The sequence below is a fragment of the Simochromis diagramma genome, unplaced genomic scaffold (assembly GCF_900408965.1).
Source record: "Simochromis diagramma unplaced genomic scaffold, fSimDia1.1 OVJJ01000321.1, whole genome shotgun sequence".
Taxonomy (NCBI): Eukaryota; Metazoa; Chordata; class Actinopteri; order Cichliformes; family Cichlidae; genus Simochromis; species Simochromis diagramma.
Window position 1 is genome coordinate 4,430,100 of NW_024386772.1, and position 17,926 is coordinate 4,448,025.

The following is a 17,926-nucleotide window of genomic DNA, read 5'->3' on the forward strand; positions in this document are numbered from 1 at the left end:
AAAAACAAAGTTAAGAACAATAAGTAAGAAATAGCCCTGTGGCATGTAAGAAAACTTCAAGTATTATTATTATTATCATTATCATCATCATCATCATCATTATTATTATTATTATTATTATTATTATTATTATGTGTTTACTACTAGTAGTAAATTTAAATTATAATTTTACTCAACGATGTTTCGAACTTGACATATCCGCTTTGCACCGGATGTTGTTGCTCCCTCTTCTTTGTTGTGCCTTGATTGGTTAAGGCAGTTTAATACCGCCCCCTTCCCTACCGTTTTGTTTTTGCATCTGTAGTTTGATATTTTCTTCAAAATACCCACAAAAAAAAGCTCCAAGATAATTTTCTCCGTGGTGATCTGCTGGGTTTTTTTTTTAATTACTTAAAATATAAAAATAAATAAAACATTATTCTTGTAAACATATAAACTATTTTTCTCTGGAGAGTTGGGGCAGCTAAATGAATCAAATCAGGCATACTTAAAAACACCTTTGTTTATTTAAAGCTTCTCAGCTGCTTTTTGTTTTCCACTCGACTCTCCACTCATCCCAGTCGATCAGGGTTCGTTTCATGTCCCATCCTGCAGCTTCAGCACCTGAAGGTTACATTTCCAGAATCATGCTTCCACTAAAGGAATCAGAGAGGATGATTGGTAAGTTAAAGCAGTTTTGCATGTGCTCACCCTTAAGTAATGGATTGAAAATGGCATCCATCAGCTTGTGACTCTTGTGCACCATTTCCCAGTGACCTTCTAAAAAGAAAAGAGGAAGTTTTACAGTTCTTCACATTTAAACAGTTAAACATGGAAAGAGGTAGAGGCTCACTTTGCTGTTTCGGTGCAGCCCCTGTAGCTTCTCTGGAGTTTGACGAGCTCAGCATGTTGCCGAGTACTACCGCCTGGCACATCGCTCTGATTTCGTCACTCACTGAAGCTTCTGGTCCCAAACAAACACATACACAGCCTGCGAGAAAGACAGGAGGTTTAAAAATAACTTTCCAAGTATGTAAACATGCTGCTTTTCTTTGCATGGGTGGAAGACAGCATACCATTTCTGACTCCTAACAGGTAAGGCATGCTGTTTTCCTTCAAAGCCAACTCAAGATCTTCTGGGCTGCAAAATGAGCAGGACGATAATGAAATTCCTTTTAGTTTTATCACATGTTTCCGAAGTGTTTTTAACTTCAACATATAACAGACCAGTGGCTCACAGCTGGAATACACAAACTGTGGCAGGAGGAGGAATCTTTAAACAGCTCATCGTTTTTATCCATAAACTGTTTCAGTTATTTAAGATCATCAAACTTTCTGCCCGTCACGGTTTCTGTGTGTGATTTAAGACTGAGACTGATTTGGGGGTCAGAGGAAGGTGGACAGAAGAGACAAGGAGGGACATGAAATGAGAAAAGCCTTCTTCCTCTTTGCTTCCTCCACTTGCATTGGTGTGAGGAACTAAGATGCAAGGAAGAGAATCGAAAACATGTAATTTGAGAAATGAACGTTTAGAGGGGGTTTGGCTGACTACTGTGTCTTGTTTCTGCCACTGAAATTAATTTTTTTTTGGTGTCCATAAGTAAAAACTTTCAGGATAGTATCTCAGAAATAAGATAATTTTCAGATCTAAAATCTCGACTTAGCTCTGTCATCTGAAGTGACCAACATTTGGGTTTTGTCGTGCTTTTTATTTCTTTTTTCTTTGGGTGGTAAAAGCAGCTTTTCAGTGTCTGACTTTAACTATTTAATAAAAACTTCCCTGTTCTGGATTTTTCCTCCTTGTCTCACTCTTCCCCTGCATATTTTCATTGCTACTGCAACATTTAAATGCGTGCAAACCAAGTTTTGAAATCACCTCTGTGCAATCTCCTGCAGCCTCACTCCAAGCTTTATCGGCACAGTTTGCCCAAACTCTAAAACAAAATCAAAAGCAAAACAGAAGACAACTTAATAAGATTTACAATGACTGGACACAGGACTCTACCCTGCCAGTGTGATAGCACAAAAAACTTAATTCTTACCAAAGAAAACTGGTTCTCTCTGATTGGCCTCTGGTGGACTCAGGATTCGTTTGTCCTTCAGGTACTGCTGCAGTACGATAGAAAGCCGTGCTTCGTTGAAGGTTTCCATGACAACTGAACGCACAGCCTTGTAGTTGGCAAAAAGATGAAGCACGGTGAAGAGGAAGAAGAGGCAGAGAGTCAATCTAAACAAGACAGAAAGGGAGAAGGAGACGGAGGTGGGTGATGTTAGAGGCATGAAACACTCTAAAGCAACAGTTCACCCTCATTATTTACTATTACTATTTTTTTATTATCCTATACTTTGATTATCATTTTTTTGTTGTTCTTCTTTATTATTTTTTTTTCTTTGATAACTTTACTTGCTGTGCAGTCGTTTAAGTCAAATTTACTTGACCCAATCCTTCTAGATCATTTTGTCTGGGTTTGGAAGTACCAGCTAAGGAGATGTCCACCTTGTCTTATAATATAATAAAACTGTACCACAATCACCTTGAAGGCTCAAAGTGCCAAGAAAAAAAAAGTTTTTCTCCAAAACTAGAACCTCACATCAAAACAATCATAAACAGCATTGCAGGCTGGAGCAAAAACATGTTTTTTGGGTAAACTGACCCGTTAAGAATATAATTAGTATTTGAAATATAGCAAAACTTACACTGGATTATCAGTGACGAGGGGAATGAGTACCAGACTGACCAGCAGTCCGGCCAGATTCACTAAAGTCTCCTAAAGGAAAACACAGAGATGATGATGTTATGATGGCTTTACAGATTTGCTACAAATTACCTGTTTTTTACTATGTGTCTCTGGAGATAAACAGTGTGTGCATAATAAAATGCATCTGCTTCAGTAGCAGGGACCTGAAATGTTGCTGTTATTATTAATCAAACGTGCTTTACCTGGTTTAAACTTAAAACTACCATTAAAGGGCTTTTTGTGCTTCTTTCTTGTGCCACACCAAAATATTGTATACAGAATATATCCTTTTCTAATTACCATCACATTAAGTTTCCATCCTGGTACATTTGAAAGATTGAAAACATGTAGACAATGAACAGTGTAAAACTGCTCACGTTGGTTAGCTTGATGATACACAGTGTGATGAAAGTAGGAAGTGGCAGCTACCTGACTGCCGTCTTTGGCAGAGATGTCAGCCATGTTGTCTCTGCGGGCCTGATGAACAGTGAGAGCCGCTCTGGTCGCACCACCTGCCACTCCAACAATAGACTGGAGAAGACAAACACAAATGGATGACATGCAAGATAACGCAACGTAACGTTTTATACTTTTTCTGCATCCTTGCACCTGGGCTGTCCTTGGTCAACTAGACAGGAATTTCATTTTTATATCACCTATTTAGCAATGGGAATAGCCTTTTAAATTGTGGTGTACATTAAATAATTTTGAACAGAATTAACCTGTTTTTTGTTTGTTTGTTTGTTACCTTGAATATCCCTGCAGTGCACACAATGAAGGTGAAGCAAGCAGGAAAGTAAGGAGCCAGTATTTCCATGAACATGGCAATGTCGTTGAGCACATCAGCAAAAAGTCTAATTGGGAATTAAAAAACAAACAAAACTCAAATGGGTTTCCTGTGGTGACTGGAATGACTTGTCTTACACATTTATCACATACCTCCATTTTTTTGCTTCAGAGTCCAGCTTACTCCTGGAAAAAGACGAAGAAACTTACTTTGAACATAATTTCTATCAGAACAAAAGCCAATTCAAAAAGCCAGTGTTGTGTATATATATATATATATGAGAAAAGACTGGCAAATGGCATTGAAGGAAATACTGATAGAATCACTTCCTTAAATTTCCTTAAAGCACTGAATTTTATGCACTTTAAAAAAAATTTATCATCAGTGGCCACAGTTGTAGAATCTAAAGTATTTGCTTTTGCACACTGGGTTAGATCTTCTCATATAAGCCTTACCCTTTCCGCCAGGCGAAGAGGATTCTTCCCAACATGCCAGTCCCATCTGCAGGGAGACACATTTGTTTGTTATCGAAACACCAGTGAGGTCAGCACGAGCTGTGCAGGGTTAATGTAAATGTACAGTATTTTTCCACCTTTTAATAACCAGGTAACAGTGGCTGCAGCTACGGTGGCCTCCTGGTTCCCAACACCAACACCTCTGAGGGAAGCCTGAGTGGCGAGAGTCCCTGACAGGGAACTGGAGAAGGCCTGAGAGAGGAGGAAGAGCGTGACTGAAGGGGTTTAATGTCACAGATATGTAACTATCCCTGTTGTATTACCCACTGTACCTGCATTGTATCCCAGAACTGGTACTGCAGATAATCATCACTCACACTCTCTGGATAACCTTGAGGCAGAAAGACGCTCTGAAATGAAAAGTTCAAACTTCAGGTTGATGTTTGCAGTTAGCGTAAGCACAATTAAGTTCACTTGTGCCTTACTTTAAAAACTCCAAAAACCGAGTTTCCTCCTGAGTGACCTTCACTCCCATCTCTCCTCCTCTCCATCACTCCATCTTTTGATACATACTTCCAGGATTCTGCACTGCCATATCTCTCTGTTGCCAAAACCACACCTTTGTCCGTCTCCATTTATACTTTTAAGAGCGATAGTCGGAGGGATGTAAACGATTTTTTAAACAAACTGAGCAATTCTGCGGCTTCAGATCCACTGGAATGCATTTAATTAAAGCCCAGCTAAAAGTGGACTTCAGCGTGACAGAGCCGACGTGTCCTGTTTTGTTTTGATTTGTGAAGTTTCCGGGTTTGCTTCCGCACTCACAGTTTCCCGATCACTCATTGGTGGATTAGAAGTTCAAGGCGGAGCCCCAGCGGAGACGCTCAAATGACGTCAAAGAAACGAGAAATAGATTTTTTTTTTCTTCGCTTTTTACGGTCTTGCTGGCGGAACAATAAATATTTTTCATAACCATGTGTCAGTTAACATGAATGAACTCAGATGATAAAAAACAAATACTGTCAAATAAAAAAAACAAAAAGCGTACACAAGCAGGATAAATAAATAAAATATAAATAATAAATAAAAATAAAATTGTGATACCAACATTGCAATGCACATTCATTTAAGACAATATCTACAGTTTCTTTCCCCTAAATTTCACCAACCTTGTTTCATACGGCTCATGCAATGAACTTCACGTAATTTAACCATTTTTTCTATTCTTTAACTTCCAGGTGATTTAAAATTAAACATAAAAGTATAAACACAATACATACAGTTAAATAAATAAATAGAAATGGTTCACCCTGTCTTGGTATGGCACCTGCTTTTTCTCTCTCCCCTCTGTGCAAGTGAATGGTGATTAACCAATCCTTTACAGCAGTGGGTGTGGTGTCTGATAACCCAGAGCAAGCACACCTGTTGTACACCTGAGTGATCATCCTCATTATTTAAATTCAGAGTGCTGCTCAGGACCGGATTGTTAAACTGTTTTTGTGGTACTGTTATTTAGGGGGCTTAGTGCAATTATGAACTGTTTGCTTGGGTTTAACCTGTGAGACACTCACCTGCCTTTCATTTCCTGTGTTCCTCTCTGGAGAATCTGGACTAATCCACGTACCTGCCTTGTCCATTCCCCCTTTTACCAGCTGGAAAATAACCTGCCTAATGGAAGCCAAGCCCAATCACAGTACTTTGCAAAGACAGGAAGTTGGTGGGAGGTTTTTCTGGTCCTTACTGGGGAGTTAACCTACATTCTAAGGAAACAAACTTCACTGCTGCAGAAAGCAGTAATCGAACTTTTGCACCTAAGGACCATTTGCTTAACTACGAATGGTTTTTCAACCAGTTTATTAACCAGTTAATTCTTGAGTTCCAGTTGTTTATCTTGCAAACCCACCTGTGCTCTGCTGTATTTACTCCTGTTTTACTGGTATTAAAGTCAAGTCAAGATACTCAGACTACCACAAACGTTATAGCTGTGACACTTTGTAAAATTGATTTAATTCAATTTCATTTATGTAGTGCCAAATATAATAACAGTTGCCTCAAGGTACTTTATACTGCAAGGTAATGAACGTACAATAACACAGAGAAAATCCCATCAATCAAATGACCCCCTTTCACCAAACACTTGGCAACAGTGAGAAGGGAAAAGTCCCTTTTAACAAGAAGAAACCTCTAGCAGAACTAGGTTTGGGGAGGGGTGACCATCTGCTGTGACAGATTGGGGGTGAGGGAAGAGAAACAGGACAAAAGACAGACTGTGGAGGAGATCCAGAGTTTAATATTAACTAATGATTAAATGCAGAATTAAATGCAGGTGTGTAAACACACAGTGAAGAAGAAACAGTAATGCATCATTGGAAGCCTAAGCCAATTCTAAGGCAAGAATCAGGGTCACCTGATCCAGCCCTAACTATATGCTTTATCAAAAAGGACATTTGTAAGCCTAATATAATTCAACCTGCGGATGTAAGAAAGACATGCTTTATGTGAAGCACAGAAGTTAAACTGATAAAGAAATAGAAATTCAACAAGAAACTAACCAGCAGTAGACCAGTAAAAATGTTGAAGCCAAAGCGTGTCTAGCGTTCGTAAAGACCTGGGTTCATAGTTCATCCATCATTTTTATGAGCATGCCAGAGAGCTACTGAAATATAAAATCCAGTATTAAAACTTTAAAACTTTAAAAGTTTTAATACAGGATGGAAAGTGATTTATAAAACTTTGGATGCAGAAGTACATATAGATAAATATATTTTTTCAATTATAAATAAATAGTTATAGTAGTTACATAGTTAAATATTTACCTATAATTTTGCAAGCTGTGGCTTTAGTTGTTCAAGGTAGTTTCTTAAGATTCCTGTAAGCAGTGCATTGCAATCATCGAGCAAACTAGAGATACATGGATGAGTTATTTAGTTACATGATAACCGCTGAATCTTTATTATATTTCTGTGGTGATAAATCAGATTCTAACAATGTTCATGATGTGGCCCAGGAAATCTGCAAAGTGAGGTCAGCATCTGTGAGACTCCAGTGGTCAGGACCGCTTTCTGATCAAAGTTAAACTGAAGGCGGTTTTAGCCATACTGTTATCAACATCAATGAAACTGATAGTGTGTCAGTCAGCAGACTGGGAACGCTGTGTCAGGAGCTTAGTTGATGACACACGCTTATGACACACTCAATTAACAACCACGTATTGTGATTGTTAATCAAGTGACCATGGTAACTGGTGTAAGTTAATCTGTAATTGTCATGGGGTATGACACATGAGCTAAAATTCCCAAGACAAACACCAAAGTCCCACCCTCCATTGGCCTGCCCACCTCTGTAGTTACAACATTGCAGAAATCATTAGAAATCTTCATAGTTTAGTGTCAGTGGTAATTCGTGGATGGGTTTTTTTCCCTTAAAATTCTACAAAGTAATGTAACATTAGTTATGTGTCTGCAGTTATTAATAACAGACAGATTTAGACTGTTTTTCTTTAAATGTGGTTTAACAAGATTTAAGTAAGGCAGGAAAAATACCAGACTGTCACAAGGTGTTTACAGTGGTTAAAATGCCCTTATATAAACAGCTAAAAGTACAAAAAAGTGGGGGTGAGGATGGGTTCAAGTGAAGACGTGGAACTGTTAAGACTTTGAATGCTCTGATAATCAGCCTAGACCTCTGTAAAATTAGTTGCAATGAGTAAAACTGAGTTTGACCCCGGCCCTAGTGTCAAAAATAAATAAATAAATAAATAAATGAGAATGATATATTCAGATAGCAAAGGCTAAGGTTTAGATTCATTACCATAGGTGAGTTAGATCTCATAGGGTTCAAACTATTCTTATATGTCATCATTTTATTGCAGTTTTTGGGGAGAATGTAAATATATTTACTGTACAACTTGCACCTAAACATTTTTATTGCACAGAACTGTAACTGTGCATCTACAAAACATATTTGTTTTATCGCACACAGTTGCAGTCATATTGTTGATGCAGGAAAGGTCAAGGAATGTGGGCGGTAACAGGTCACAGGTGGTTTAAATGATTCACCTGGAGAAGAAACTTACCAGTCGCATTCTTCTAGTATTACTCAGCCACTACAGGATATTTGCTCACTGCTATTTTGCAGCAGACTTATAGGCTGCTTGTCCTGAACCCTGCATCCTGCCTTAATTACCTTTAAAATTAGAAGAAATCACACACACCCTGCTGATGGCAAAAATCATAAAAAGCCTACTCTGACTTTGTTTTGCCATCATTCAATAAAGTTACTGTTTACATATAACAGCAGTGTTTATCTTATGTATCTTCTCTGCTTTAGTTGATCCAGTTTACTTACGTAGATCTTTCAAATTTGAAGAATAAACAGTTCAAGGTGTTTAAATGTTTCTGTGGGGTACCTTTACTTGTCTCCAGATTCTGGCTGTTTTCCATTATTTGTGTTACAGAGTTGCATATTCCTGCCAGAAGCTATTTGTGGATGTAGGGCAGTGCGGATGACTGCATCACTTGTATGTTTTTGTTTCTCCGCTCCTAGACACAGCAGAGGTTTTTCTTTTAACAGGACAGAATTTACCACAAAAATTGTATGTCATAAAACTTTATTGTATTATATAAACTTTGTATACTTTCATTTGAGTATTTTAATCAGTGATCTCTCCCCAGTCTAGGTTTGCTCAATTACAACTCCGTAAAACCAATTTTATTGCTTTGAAACAGCCAGCTGTCATTGTTATATTTAGAGATATGAAAGGGTCATTACATTAACTGTAATGGTAAATGGCCTGAATTTGTATAGCTTTACTAGTCCCTAAGGACCCCAAAGCGCTTTACACAACCAGTCATCCACCCATTCACACACACTGGTGATGGCAAGCTACATTGTAGCCACTCTGGGGCGCACTGACAGAGGCGAGGCTGCCGGACACTGGCGCCACCAGTGGCCCTCTGACCACCACCAGTAGGCAACGGGTGAAGTGTCTTGCCCAAGGACACAACGACCGAGACTGTCCAAGCCGGGGCTCGAATCGGCAACCTTCCAATTACAAGACAAACTCCCAACTCTTGAGCCACGATCGCCCCGTTGTAACATATTGGCAGTCTTTTTTTTTCTTTTTTTTTTTAAATGCCTGGCACTATGACACAAAACAAACAGCACCCTGATTGTAACGTCACGGCAGGTTTTTTAGTCTCAGGGAACAGCCGTATTTGTGTACAGTGGGTGGGGTCAATGTTGGAAAAATGCTCTCAGGTTGCATCAGTGTTTAAGAATGTATCTTATGCGAAGGTCAGAGAGTAGAGGGGGGGTCAGGAGACTGGAAAAAAGCAGGGTGTGTTAAAAGTGATTGATTCTGCTGTGATGAGCAGAAAGAAAATCAAGTGTACAATCAGAGGAAAGGGCAATTTAAAAATAGATAGCAGACTGGAATCTCAGGTTTACCTGAAGGCATTACAAGTTCTGACACACCTTTCTCAGCTCTTCTGGAATCTGGTATGAAATAAGAAACAGTTGTAAGTCTGTGCATTATGTATCAGTGCGACTACTGAGGAAGAGAAAGGAAAATCTAAACTGAAATAAAATATGAGAACTAACGCAACACTGTGAGGTAATAACAAGCTGACACATTTTATGAGTGGGAGTCGAGACGGGGGGGAAAGAGGGCAGGGCAGTAAAGGGGAAATGGGAGTGGAAGTCGCAAACAGAGTTTCACTAAAGGCTATTCTTCCTGTCATTCAACAGCTTGTGTAGAACAGGAACAGATCAGGTTTATGTCGTCTCTCTACAATCACAGTAGCGCTCTTTGGATGTCCATTTGTAAATATTTAACTGAAATCTTCACATATTAAAGGAAGGCAGCTCGAGTTGGAAAAGACCTGCTGACCATCTCAACGAGGCTTTGATATCACTCTGAGAAGAAGCCAGACAAACTTTGAACAAAGATCAGACTGAGAAGTGGATTCAGGACACTGCCTTTTAAAACTTGCTCAGGTTTGTACTTGATTTCAGCCTTTGAATGCGGTCTAAGTGGTTGTCATAGTGATTAAAAAAATCTTATCTCCCTAGTTGTTAATACTCTGTTTGCTTTGTAGAACCACCTTTAAGATTTTGGTGTACAGCAGTGTTTGATCAAAGCTTACTTAATCGCCTCATGTTTACTGTTGTATTCCACTTCATGTGAAGGGTGGAGGACGGAGTTTTCTCCCTCTTCACTACGAATGATTCGCAGCCCTGCATGTGTAATATTACACTCGGCTCATACATTTTCTCATCTCTTACCAAAAAATGCACAATGTAGGTGTCGTCCGCCCGACTCTTTTAAATCAGAGGCTAGATAAGTAACACTTCAGGCTTCAACTTGGCGTAACAACCTGCCCACCAAGCTAGTTTTTCAAGCTATTACTTTATTTTTTATTTTTTAGTAACAGGGGAACACTGTTACACACGCTGCTCACTCTATTGCAACATTCTTCAAAATATACTTTCTGTTTCTTATGGAAATACCCAGTCCTCACTCACATTCTCAAGAATACACTACATTTTTTTGCAGAGCGTGTTTAAACCCGTGGGAAACATTGATTTTAAATTCTTTTGAATCTGAATCGAAATTGTTTTGTTCAGTGGTGGAGAAAACCGGTTTACCTGAGCAGGGTTTGTCCTTTGAAAACAAACTAGTTCCTTAAAGTTGCTTTTATCTTGAAAAATCAAACATGTCTATCAAGCAGCCGTCAAACCGTCCGTTCAGTGTTTCTGTGCACACAAAATGTTTAAGCGTGTTTGAGATGTTTGTTTTTTGTCTTTTGGGTCAAACTTTCCCTAACTTTACGTCATATTTTGCAGAGATGTCAGCGTCATCCCAGAACCATCTAAACAACCTCGAAAGTATTCCACTGACTACTGTAACAGGAACAGGTCTTCAACAACCCGAGGAAACCTGCAGTCAAGTAATCTGTGAGGACTCTACTGCGTCCTGCTGCAATGACAAGTACCACAGGAAACTGGCCGTCTGTAGCATCATCTGCGGGTTTTCCTGCTGCGGAGTCCCAGCTTTGATTTATTCTGTCAAGGTACTTTATTTTAAGTCACGTTCTGAGTACATGCAGGCATCTCTTATGAGAATAACCATACTTAGATTAACTGCCATGGCTGGTTTGGGATGCTTTAGTCAAATCTTATCTGACACAAGACAAGGGCAAGTAATTCCTGTTGGAAACCAGATTTCTTCATGCAGCTCTTCTTCAATTTAAAAGGGTTTTTCAGCTCTACAATCACCTGTTCGTACAGGTGTGTTAAAAAACTTGCCCTAAACCAGGCACAGTGCAGTGAATGAGGGTATGATCCTCATGTTGTAAGAAAAGCAATGTTCTGCGGAAGTTATTTGAGGCTGCCGCAACTCAAATTCCTCCAAAATTATTATTTAAGTATAAAATTTCTTCTCATTGCAAGAACTAAACAGATTGCAATTTGAATGACACAATAGTGAGATTAATCAGAAGAACATAAACTTGCATGTGTATATTCATAATGTGCACTCTGGATTTGTTTCCAATCCTATGAGAACAGCATCAGAGTGTGCAGCAAAAACACAGCTTCCACTTACACACAGCTCATTAATGAGAAACATCTTAACCTTCACATCTCCTCAGATCTACATATTCAATTATCATGTTCCCTTAGAATAAGAGAAACTGAAATAAAATGCTTCTTCTTTTTGATTTCATCTTTAAATGAAAAATATTGTCGTGTGTTTACTTTAACAGGCTGAGGATGCTGAAAAAGCTGAGAAGGCCGAGCAGACGACAGACAGGAGAGCTCCAGAGTATTTAAGACAGGCCAAAAAATGGGGCATCATCTCCATCGTGACGTGGGTTTCCGTTCTAGTGTCAGCTCCATTGCTGCTGGCACTGGGCTCGTATCTCGCCACTTTGATTGACTGATCAACCTCAAAGGAGAACAGCCAGAGGAGTGTCTCTGCTGATGTTTAAGGAGACGGACAGTGGAGAGCAGGAAGCTGCTGAATCAATAGCTACGAACACCAAAGCTGTGGAGAAACTACAGGTTACATTAAATGGAAAAAGGCTGTCTTGGTTTTTCTTACGCTGAAATGGGTGATGTCCTAATTTATACTTTTCTAGCTCCTTTAGTTTTTACACAAAAAACAAACATCTTTCAAAATAGTATTAAATGTCTAACAACTGTTTTTGTTATATGCTGTGATATTTATTAAACCATCTGTTGACCCGTGGACTATACGAACGTACATGTATATATTATAGATTGAAGACTAAAGCTGTTATATATAATATAAAGCTACTTAAATGTAAAGCTGCTCCCGTAAAGACTCAATCCTTAATATTCTTACAGTTATACTTTAACTTTCTTACTGTAGATGACTACAGATGCTATGTAAGTTAATCAATCAATCAACAAGTCACTTTAAAATAAGGCAACTTGTGACTTTAGGATTGAGTCTCTACTGGAGATAAAATGCGAGGCAGTGATTGGGGCAGTGCTTTATCAGGACATTATGAGGTCCTGTTCTTGCTATTTTATTTTATTAATGTCAAATGTATATATATATATATATGCTGCACTTTTATACAAACATTGACAAACAATTTTATAATAAAATGAGGAAACTTTTATGGTCGTCATCCACTTGAAACATTTTAACATGTACTCATTAAAAAAACGTTGCCATGGGATTATTGCATTGTTACAATATTTACTTCATTAATGTCAAATGTATATATATACATGTTGTACTTTTATACAAGCATTAACACAAGCTGTTTTCTAATAAAATGACAGATTTTTTATGCTTTGATTTGATTGAAGTATTTGTGCGTACAAAACAAAATATTTTAATAGTTTTACAGTATCTCATTATCATTTGACAATTTTTTTTTTTTTTAAATGTATAGTGTTACTTGTACTGACCACATTCTTTTAATAGTTCAGTCTATCAGGGCGTTTGGAGAGGTCACCCATGTGGCTGGGTGACTTTGGCTCCCACATTTGGGTGAAGGAGGACTTTCTCCTCATCAACAATTTATCTGGGGTTCATGCCTGTGGTTGTGTGAGGTGTAATCAGAAACTGGAACAGGAAAAGCCAGTCCATGCAATCCAAGATTCCCGGGAGTCCGTCAGTAGTGACTGGACCCATTATGTGACCCATATATTGGCCAGCAAAACCTAGGTGGAGTCTGGACCATGAATGGCTAGACCACTCCCATGGATGGATTGGAGGTGGTGCCTGTATTTGGTTTCTCTGAAATTGAGAACGTACTTTTACCTTTTCCTCCAAAGAGCTCTGCATTCCCGGGCACCACACTAATGATCTGGCAACGTTTTTATTCAAGAAATGCCTGGATGAGCTTCGTGCAGCACTTCAATCATCTGTGTTCATCCTGGGGTGGAACAATGACTCTGGAACCCCACATGATGCATCCATCTTGAACACCGAGCTCCTGCTGATGCTTGGCACAAGGTTTGCACCCTCCTGCTCAGCTGTTCCATTTCCTGTTTACTATGGTGTGATGAGAAAACCTAAACAAAAACATTTTATGATTTAATATAAACGTACCAGTCACCAGAAATCTGTTTGTGCAGATTTATTAAACCTGGTAACACAAACTAGACCGAACTCAAGGAACTACCTCAAAATGTCACGACCTCTGGCCAAATCAGAACCATTCATGCACCTCGAATATCCAGCATATTGAAACACAAGTGACAGGTTACAGTCAGGTAATATAGTACAGACTATATTATGAATGACACACTTATTTTCCTACTTATTATAAAGCAATTTAGATAGAGCTGATTCAGATAACACGACCTTTCCTCTGGTGCCACCTTCAGATTCAACCAGTTACAGTCTTTATCAGGCGCGGCTTCATTCCTCATGCACAGTCCTGTCATTCAGAAACGTACATGGTAGAAACACAGGTTTATGTCGTCATCCTACAACCAGGTGAACGGTGTTTGAATGACCATTTGTGGACATTTTTAAACTTCAACTGACACGTTTTAAAGGAAGACACGTCAGGTTACAGAAGGAGGAGAGAACATACCTGCTTATCATCTCATCAAGACTTCGATATCACCCTAAAAAGAAACCAGCCAACCTTTGCTTCACTGAAGGAGTGACATCAGACCGAAGAAATCAGGTTTGTACTTTAATTTAAAACCTTCTCAATCAACTCATGTTTACTGTAGTATTTCACTACATTTGAAGATACAGGCCATAATTTAGTTGCTGTTTATTACAAACCATTCACAGAACTGTGTAATATTACAGTCCAACACTCAGCTGATACTTTTTCTTGATTGCGCCAGCCAATCAAGTTTTTCAAGTTTTTGGTTTGTTTTAGAGAGGAGGGAGTGTTTTTCTTTTGTTTTGTTTTTAGGTAACAGGCAACATCGATACCTATCATCCTCTTCATGTTACACTTTTCACGGGATACTTTTTATTTCCTGTGAAAATACCCACTCCCCCAAAAAATTCTCACACGCACTTAAGAAAATACACTACAAATTTTGCATATTTTGCAGAACATGTTTAGACTAGGGTGAAGAGAGGAGCGGTGCTGATTTGATGGTGGGAAAGGATGCTGGACTAACCTGGTGTACACGAACATATAGCAAGAGGGTGCTGGGAGGTGCTGGGAGCACCTGGTTCCACAAAGTCCTCAATTCAAACCTCCAGCAGAAATTTCAAAGGAGGCTGGAGGCATTAAGTCTAAATAGATACTGTTCTGCTCCTTCTTTGCTGATGGAGCTGTGGCCATAAGGTGGTTGTGGCCTTTTGGGGGGAAACCCCAAATCAGATGGAGGTGAAGAGAGCTGTCAAGCTGAAGAAGGGTCGAATCTGATTGGTTTGTGGGACTCAGGAGGCAGATAACGAGTGCCAGCACGCCAAGCCAGTGCAGCTCTATCAATAGGTTAAGGAGAAACTTGGGTGTGGGGGGAGTTTGGTCAGAGCATGGACAGGAGAACCTCAACTGAGCATATGGTGAGAAAGTAGGAGGAGTACTTTTAATGTCCTATATCCCAATTTTGCTTAGAGGAAAGAGAGTCTGGGAACAAGAGGGATGGCTCGTTCACTACTGTGGCTGAGTTCACCAAAGTAGTTAGAGATGTGCACGGGCTACATGAAATCTACCCCCATGAATTGACTTGTGTTATTATTACAGGTTATTATTCAGCTTTGGACACACCAGTGGGTAGTGCCCAAAATGAGCCTTCTTCCTTTTTGAATTTTATCTGAGCTCTCCTGTAGTGATGAAGTGAGAAGCTCAGTCATTTAGGAGAGACTGTCTACTAGCTGAGATGTTTGGGATATGTCCCAGTGGGTGGAGGCAGCTCCGGGATACACTGGAGAGATTATATTTCTCATCTGGCTTGGGAATGCCTCGGTATTCCCAGGGAAGAGGTGGTCACGGAGAGGGATGTTTAGACATGCAGAAGGCATTTCATATAAAATTCTTAAGTGGGATTTTGTACAGTCTTGTAGGAAATTAATTATTAAAGCTGCCCCAAGCCAACTCATTGTAACACAAGCCACATGGTCAGCAACAACAGTTCACCCCGAGCGCTCCAGTTTCACAAAGGAAAGACTGATTTGAAAAATTAAGGACAATATAGCTAAAAGAATTAATACATAAAACCCTTTGATGATTATTTGGACTGTTCTGTCTGACTATTAATGCAGTGTGATGTATAAGTCAAAAAGCCAGAGCAATAACAAAATAAACATTTACCTAAGCAGGGTGAAACCAGCAGATAGAATGAAACCAGTTCCTTAAAACTCCTTTTTATCCTTTAAACAAACATTCTTATCAAGCAGCCACTGAAACCATTAACTTATCCTTCCAGTGCTGTTGTGCACACAGAATCCTTACATGGCTTAAAGTTGTCTCGCACAGCTTACCACGTCTTGTCTTTGAGTTTAAACTTTCTCTAACTTGACGGCACATTTTGCAGTGATGTCAGAGTCATATCAGTTAGATGCACCGATAGAGGAAGCGCTCCCGCTGAACTCTGTACCAGGAACAGGTGTTCAACAACCTGAGGACACTGGCAATCAAGTAATCTGTGTCGGTGAGGACTCTGCTGCGTCCTGCTGCAGTGACAAGTACCACAGGAAGCTGGCCATCTCTAGTATCATCTGCGGGTTCTCCTGCTTCGGAGTCCGAGCCTTGATTTATTCTGTAAAGGTAAGTTATTTTCTCTGCAGGCAGTCAACCTGCAGCAAACCAGCATTTGAAAACTTTCTTATGAGGATAAGCATGTTTATATTTGACAAACACCTTATCTGCTACATCTCTTTACAACTATACACTAGTCATTTATCATGTTTGTTTGGCATGATCTTTAAATCAAAAGTATTGTCACATCTTTACTTCACCAGGCTGAGAATGCTGACAAAGCAGAGAAAGCCAAGCGGACAAGAGAAAGGAGAGCTGCAAAGTATTTAAGACAGGCCAAAAAATGGAGCATCATCTCCATCGTGACATGGGTTTCCATCCTGGTGTCAGCGTCTTTGACACTGGTATTACTGGTGCTGGTCCTATCAAACCTGGGCTTTGATTGACAAACCTCAGTGGAGCACATCCAGGGGAGTGTCTTTAAAGATTCTGATCAACTATATCACTGAAGCTATGGAGTAACTAAAAGTTACAATAGCCTTAAAAATACTGAATTTGTTTAGCTTGTGCTGAATGCGCTCTAATCAGCCTTTACAAGAACAAACAAAGCTGAAAATCGTATTAAATGTATTAAAACTGTTTGTTATATGCTGTAATATTTATTTGACATTATATGGACATGTGGACAATTCCAACTGCAAATGTAAAAATCCAGCATTGCCTATAGTTACAGAACATGACACAATATTACACATATACATTATAAATCAAAGATTACACCTGTTACGCTTCAGTAATTACCCAAACTTTAATACTCTCCATTACACTTTAACTTCCTTACTGTAGATAACTACAGATATTAAGAAAGTTAATGAATCAATCAACAAGCCACTCAATTATATCAAAGAATAACTTCAGGATTGAGTCTCTACCAGATATAAAATGCGTGGCAGTGATCGTGGCAGTGTTTCATCAGGACATTATGAGGTCCTGCTCTTGGTGTACCACATTGGCATTATTGCATTGTTACTGTATTCGCTTTATTAATGTCAAATGTATATATGCTGCACTTTTATACAAACATTAAACAATTTTATAATAAAATGACTTTTGTGCTCCGAGTTGCTGGAAACATTTTAACACGCACAGAAAAAAAAACAACCACCAATGATTACAAATGTGCAGACAAAACACCTATTTAAACACATTTTTACAGTTAAGGCAACCCCATTAACATTTGGCAAATATATAATAAACACATATAGGCTGTTTAATGACAAGTTAATACTTGCAATGCAAATATAAACACCACGGAAAAACAGCAGTGGACACTTCCAGTAATCATTAGAAATGCTTACTGGAGAGTCATATTGTCTTTATGGCACATTTAATACAAAAGAAACCTCCACAGTTATGAAATCACGAACACAAACATTTCACTGAGGCTCTGCCCTGAGCTGAGTACAATGATGTATGCAGTCCAAACTACATGTAGACGACTGATTGTACAAAATGTGGTTGTGAAACCGAGTCCAGTGACTATGAATCTCCACCTGGCACCTTGAAGAGTAAATTGTATTCGGCATTTAGTTAATTAAAAAAAAAAAAAAAAAAAAAAAAAAAAAATATAATAATAATAATAATAATAATAATAATAATAATAATAATAATAGCTGCCTATATAACCACTTACAATGATGTGGTAAGGTCACAACATCTAAGGTGATTGACTGCTTTCTTCCAAAAACAGACAGCTGATTAGGATTCTGTGTATTAGGGCCATTCTCGGTGAATAGGCTAGCGAGGAAG

At 38.9% G+C, this 17,926-nt stretch overlaps 1 protein-coding gene and 1 long non-coding RNA gene across 6 annotated transcripts; one reads left to right on the forward strand and one right to left on the reverse strand.

The window, feature by feature from the left end:
* Nucleotides 1-484: 484 nt before the first annotated feature.
* On the reverse strand, nt 485-5,613 carry rusf1 (RUS family member 1). 3 transcript variants are annotated; one of them, XM_040043964.1, is made up of 14 exons: nt 5,531-5,613; nt 4,292-4,369; nt 4,097-4,211; nt 3,960-4,005; nt 3,657-3,689; nt 3,466-3,571; nt 3,147-3,248; nt 2,677-2,747; nt 2,022-2,206; nt 1,856-1,913; nt 1,056-1,120; nt 833-970; nt 691-759; nt 485-603 (listed from the first exon to the last, which is right to left on the reverse strand). In XM_040043964.1, the coding sequence occupies exons 1-14, from the start codon at nt 5,594-5,596 to the stop codon at nt 518-520; spliced, it is 1,218 nt and encodes a 405-aa protein (XP_039899898.1). In that variant the 5' UTR covers nt 5,597-5,613; the 3' UTR covers nt 485-517. The 3 variants fall into 3 exon arrangements, with proteins under 3 accessions (XP_039899898.1, XP_039899907.1, XP_039899890.1); XM_040043973.1 differs by lacking the exon at nt 5,531-5,613 and adding an exon at nt 5,129-5,247; XM_040043956.1 differs by lacking the exon at nt 5,531-5,613 and adding an exon at nt 4,445-4,771.
* A 3,649-nt stretch (nt 5,614-9,262) lies between these two features.
* On the forward strand, nt 9,263-17,289 carry LOC120741229. 3 transcript variants are annotated; one of them, XR_005697578.1, is made up of 6 exons: nt 9,263-9,458; nt 9,817-9,956; nt 10,806-11,032; nt 11,726-14,137; nt 15,954-16,186; nt 16,381-17,289. It is a non-coding gene; the product is annotated as an uncharacterized LOC120741229 (long non-coding RNA). The 3 variants fall into 3 exon arrangements; XR_005697577.1 differs by lacking the exon at nt 9,263-9,458 and adding an exon at nt 9,463-9,573; XR_005697575.1 differs by lacking the exon at nt 9,263-9,458 and having other exon boundaries at nt 9,666-9,956.
* Nucleotides 17,290-17,926: the final 637 nt, after the last annotated feature.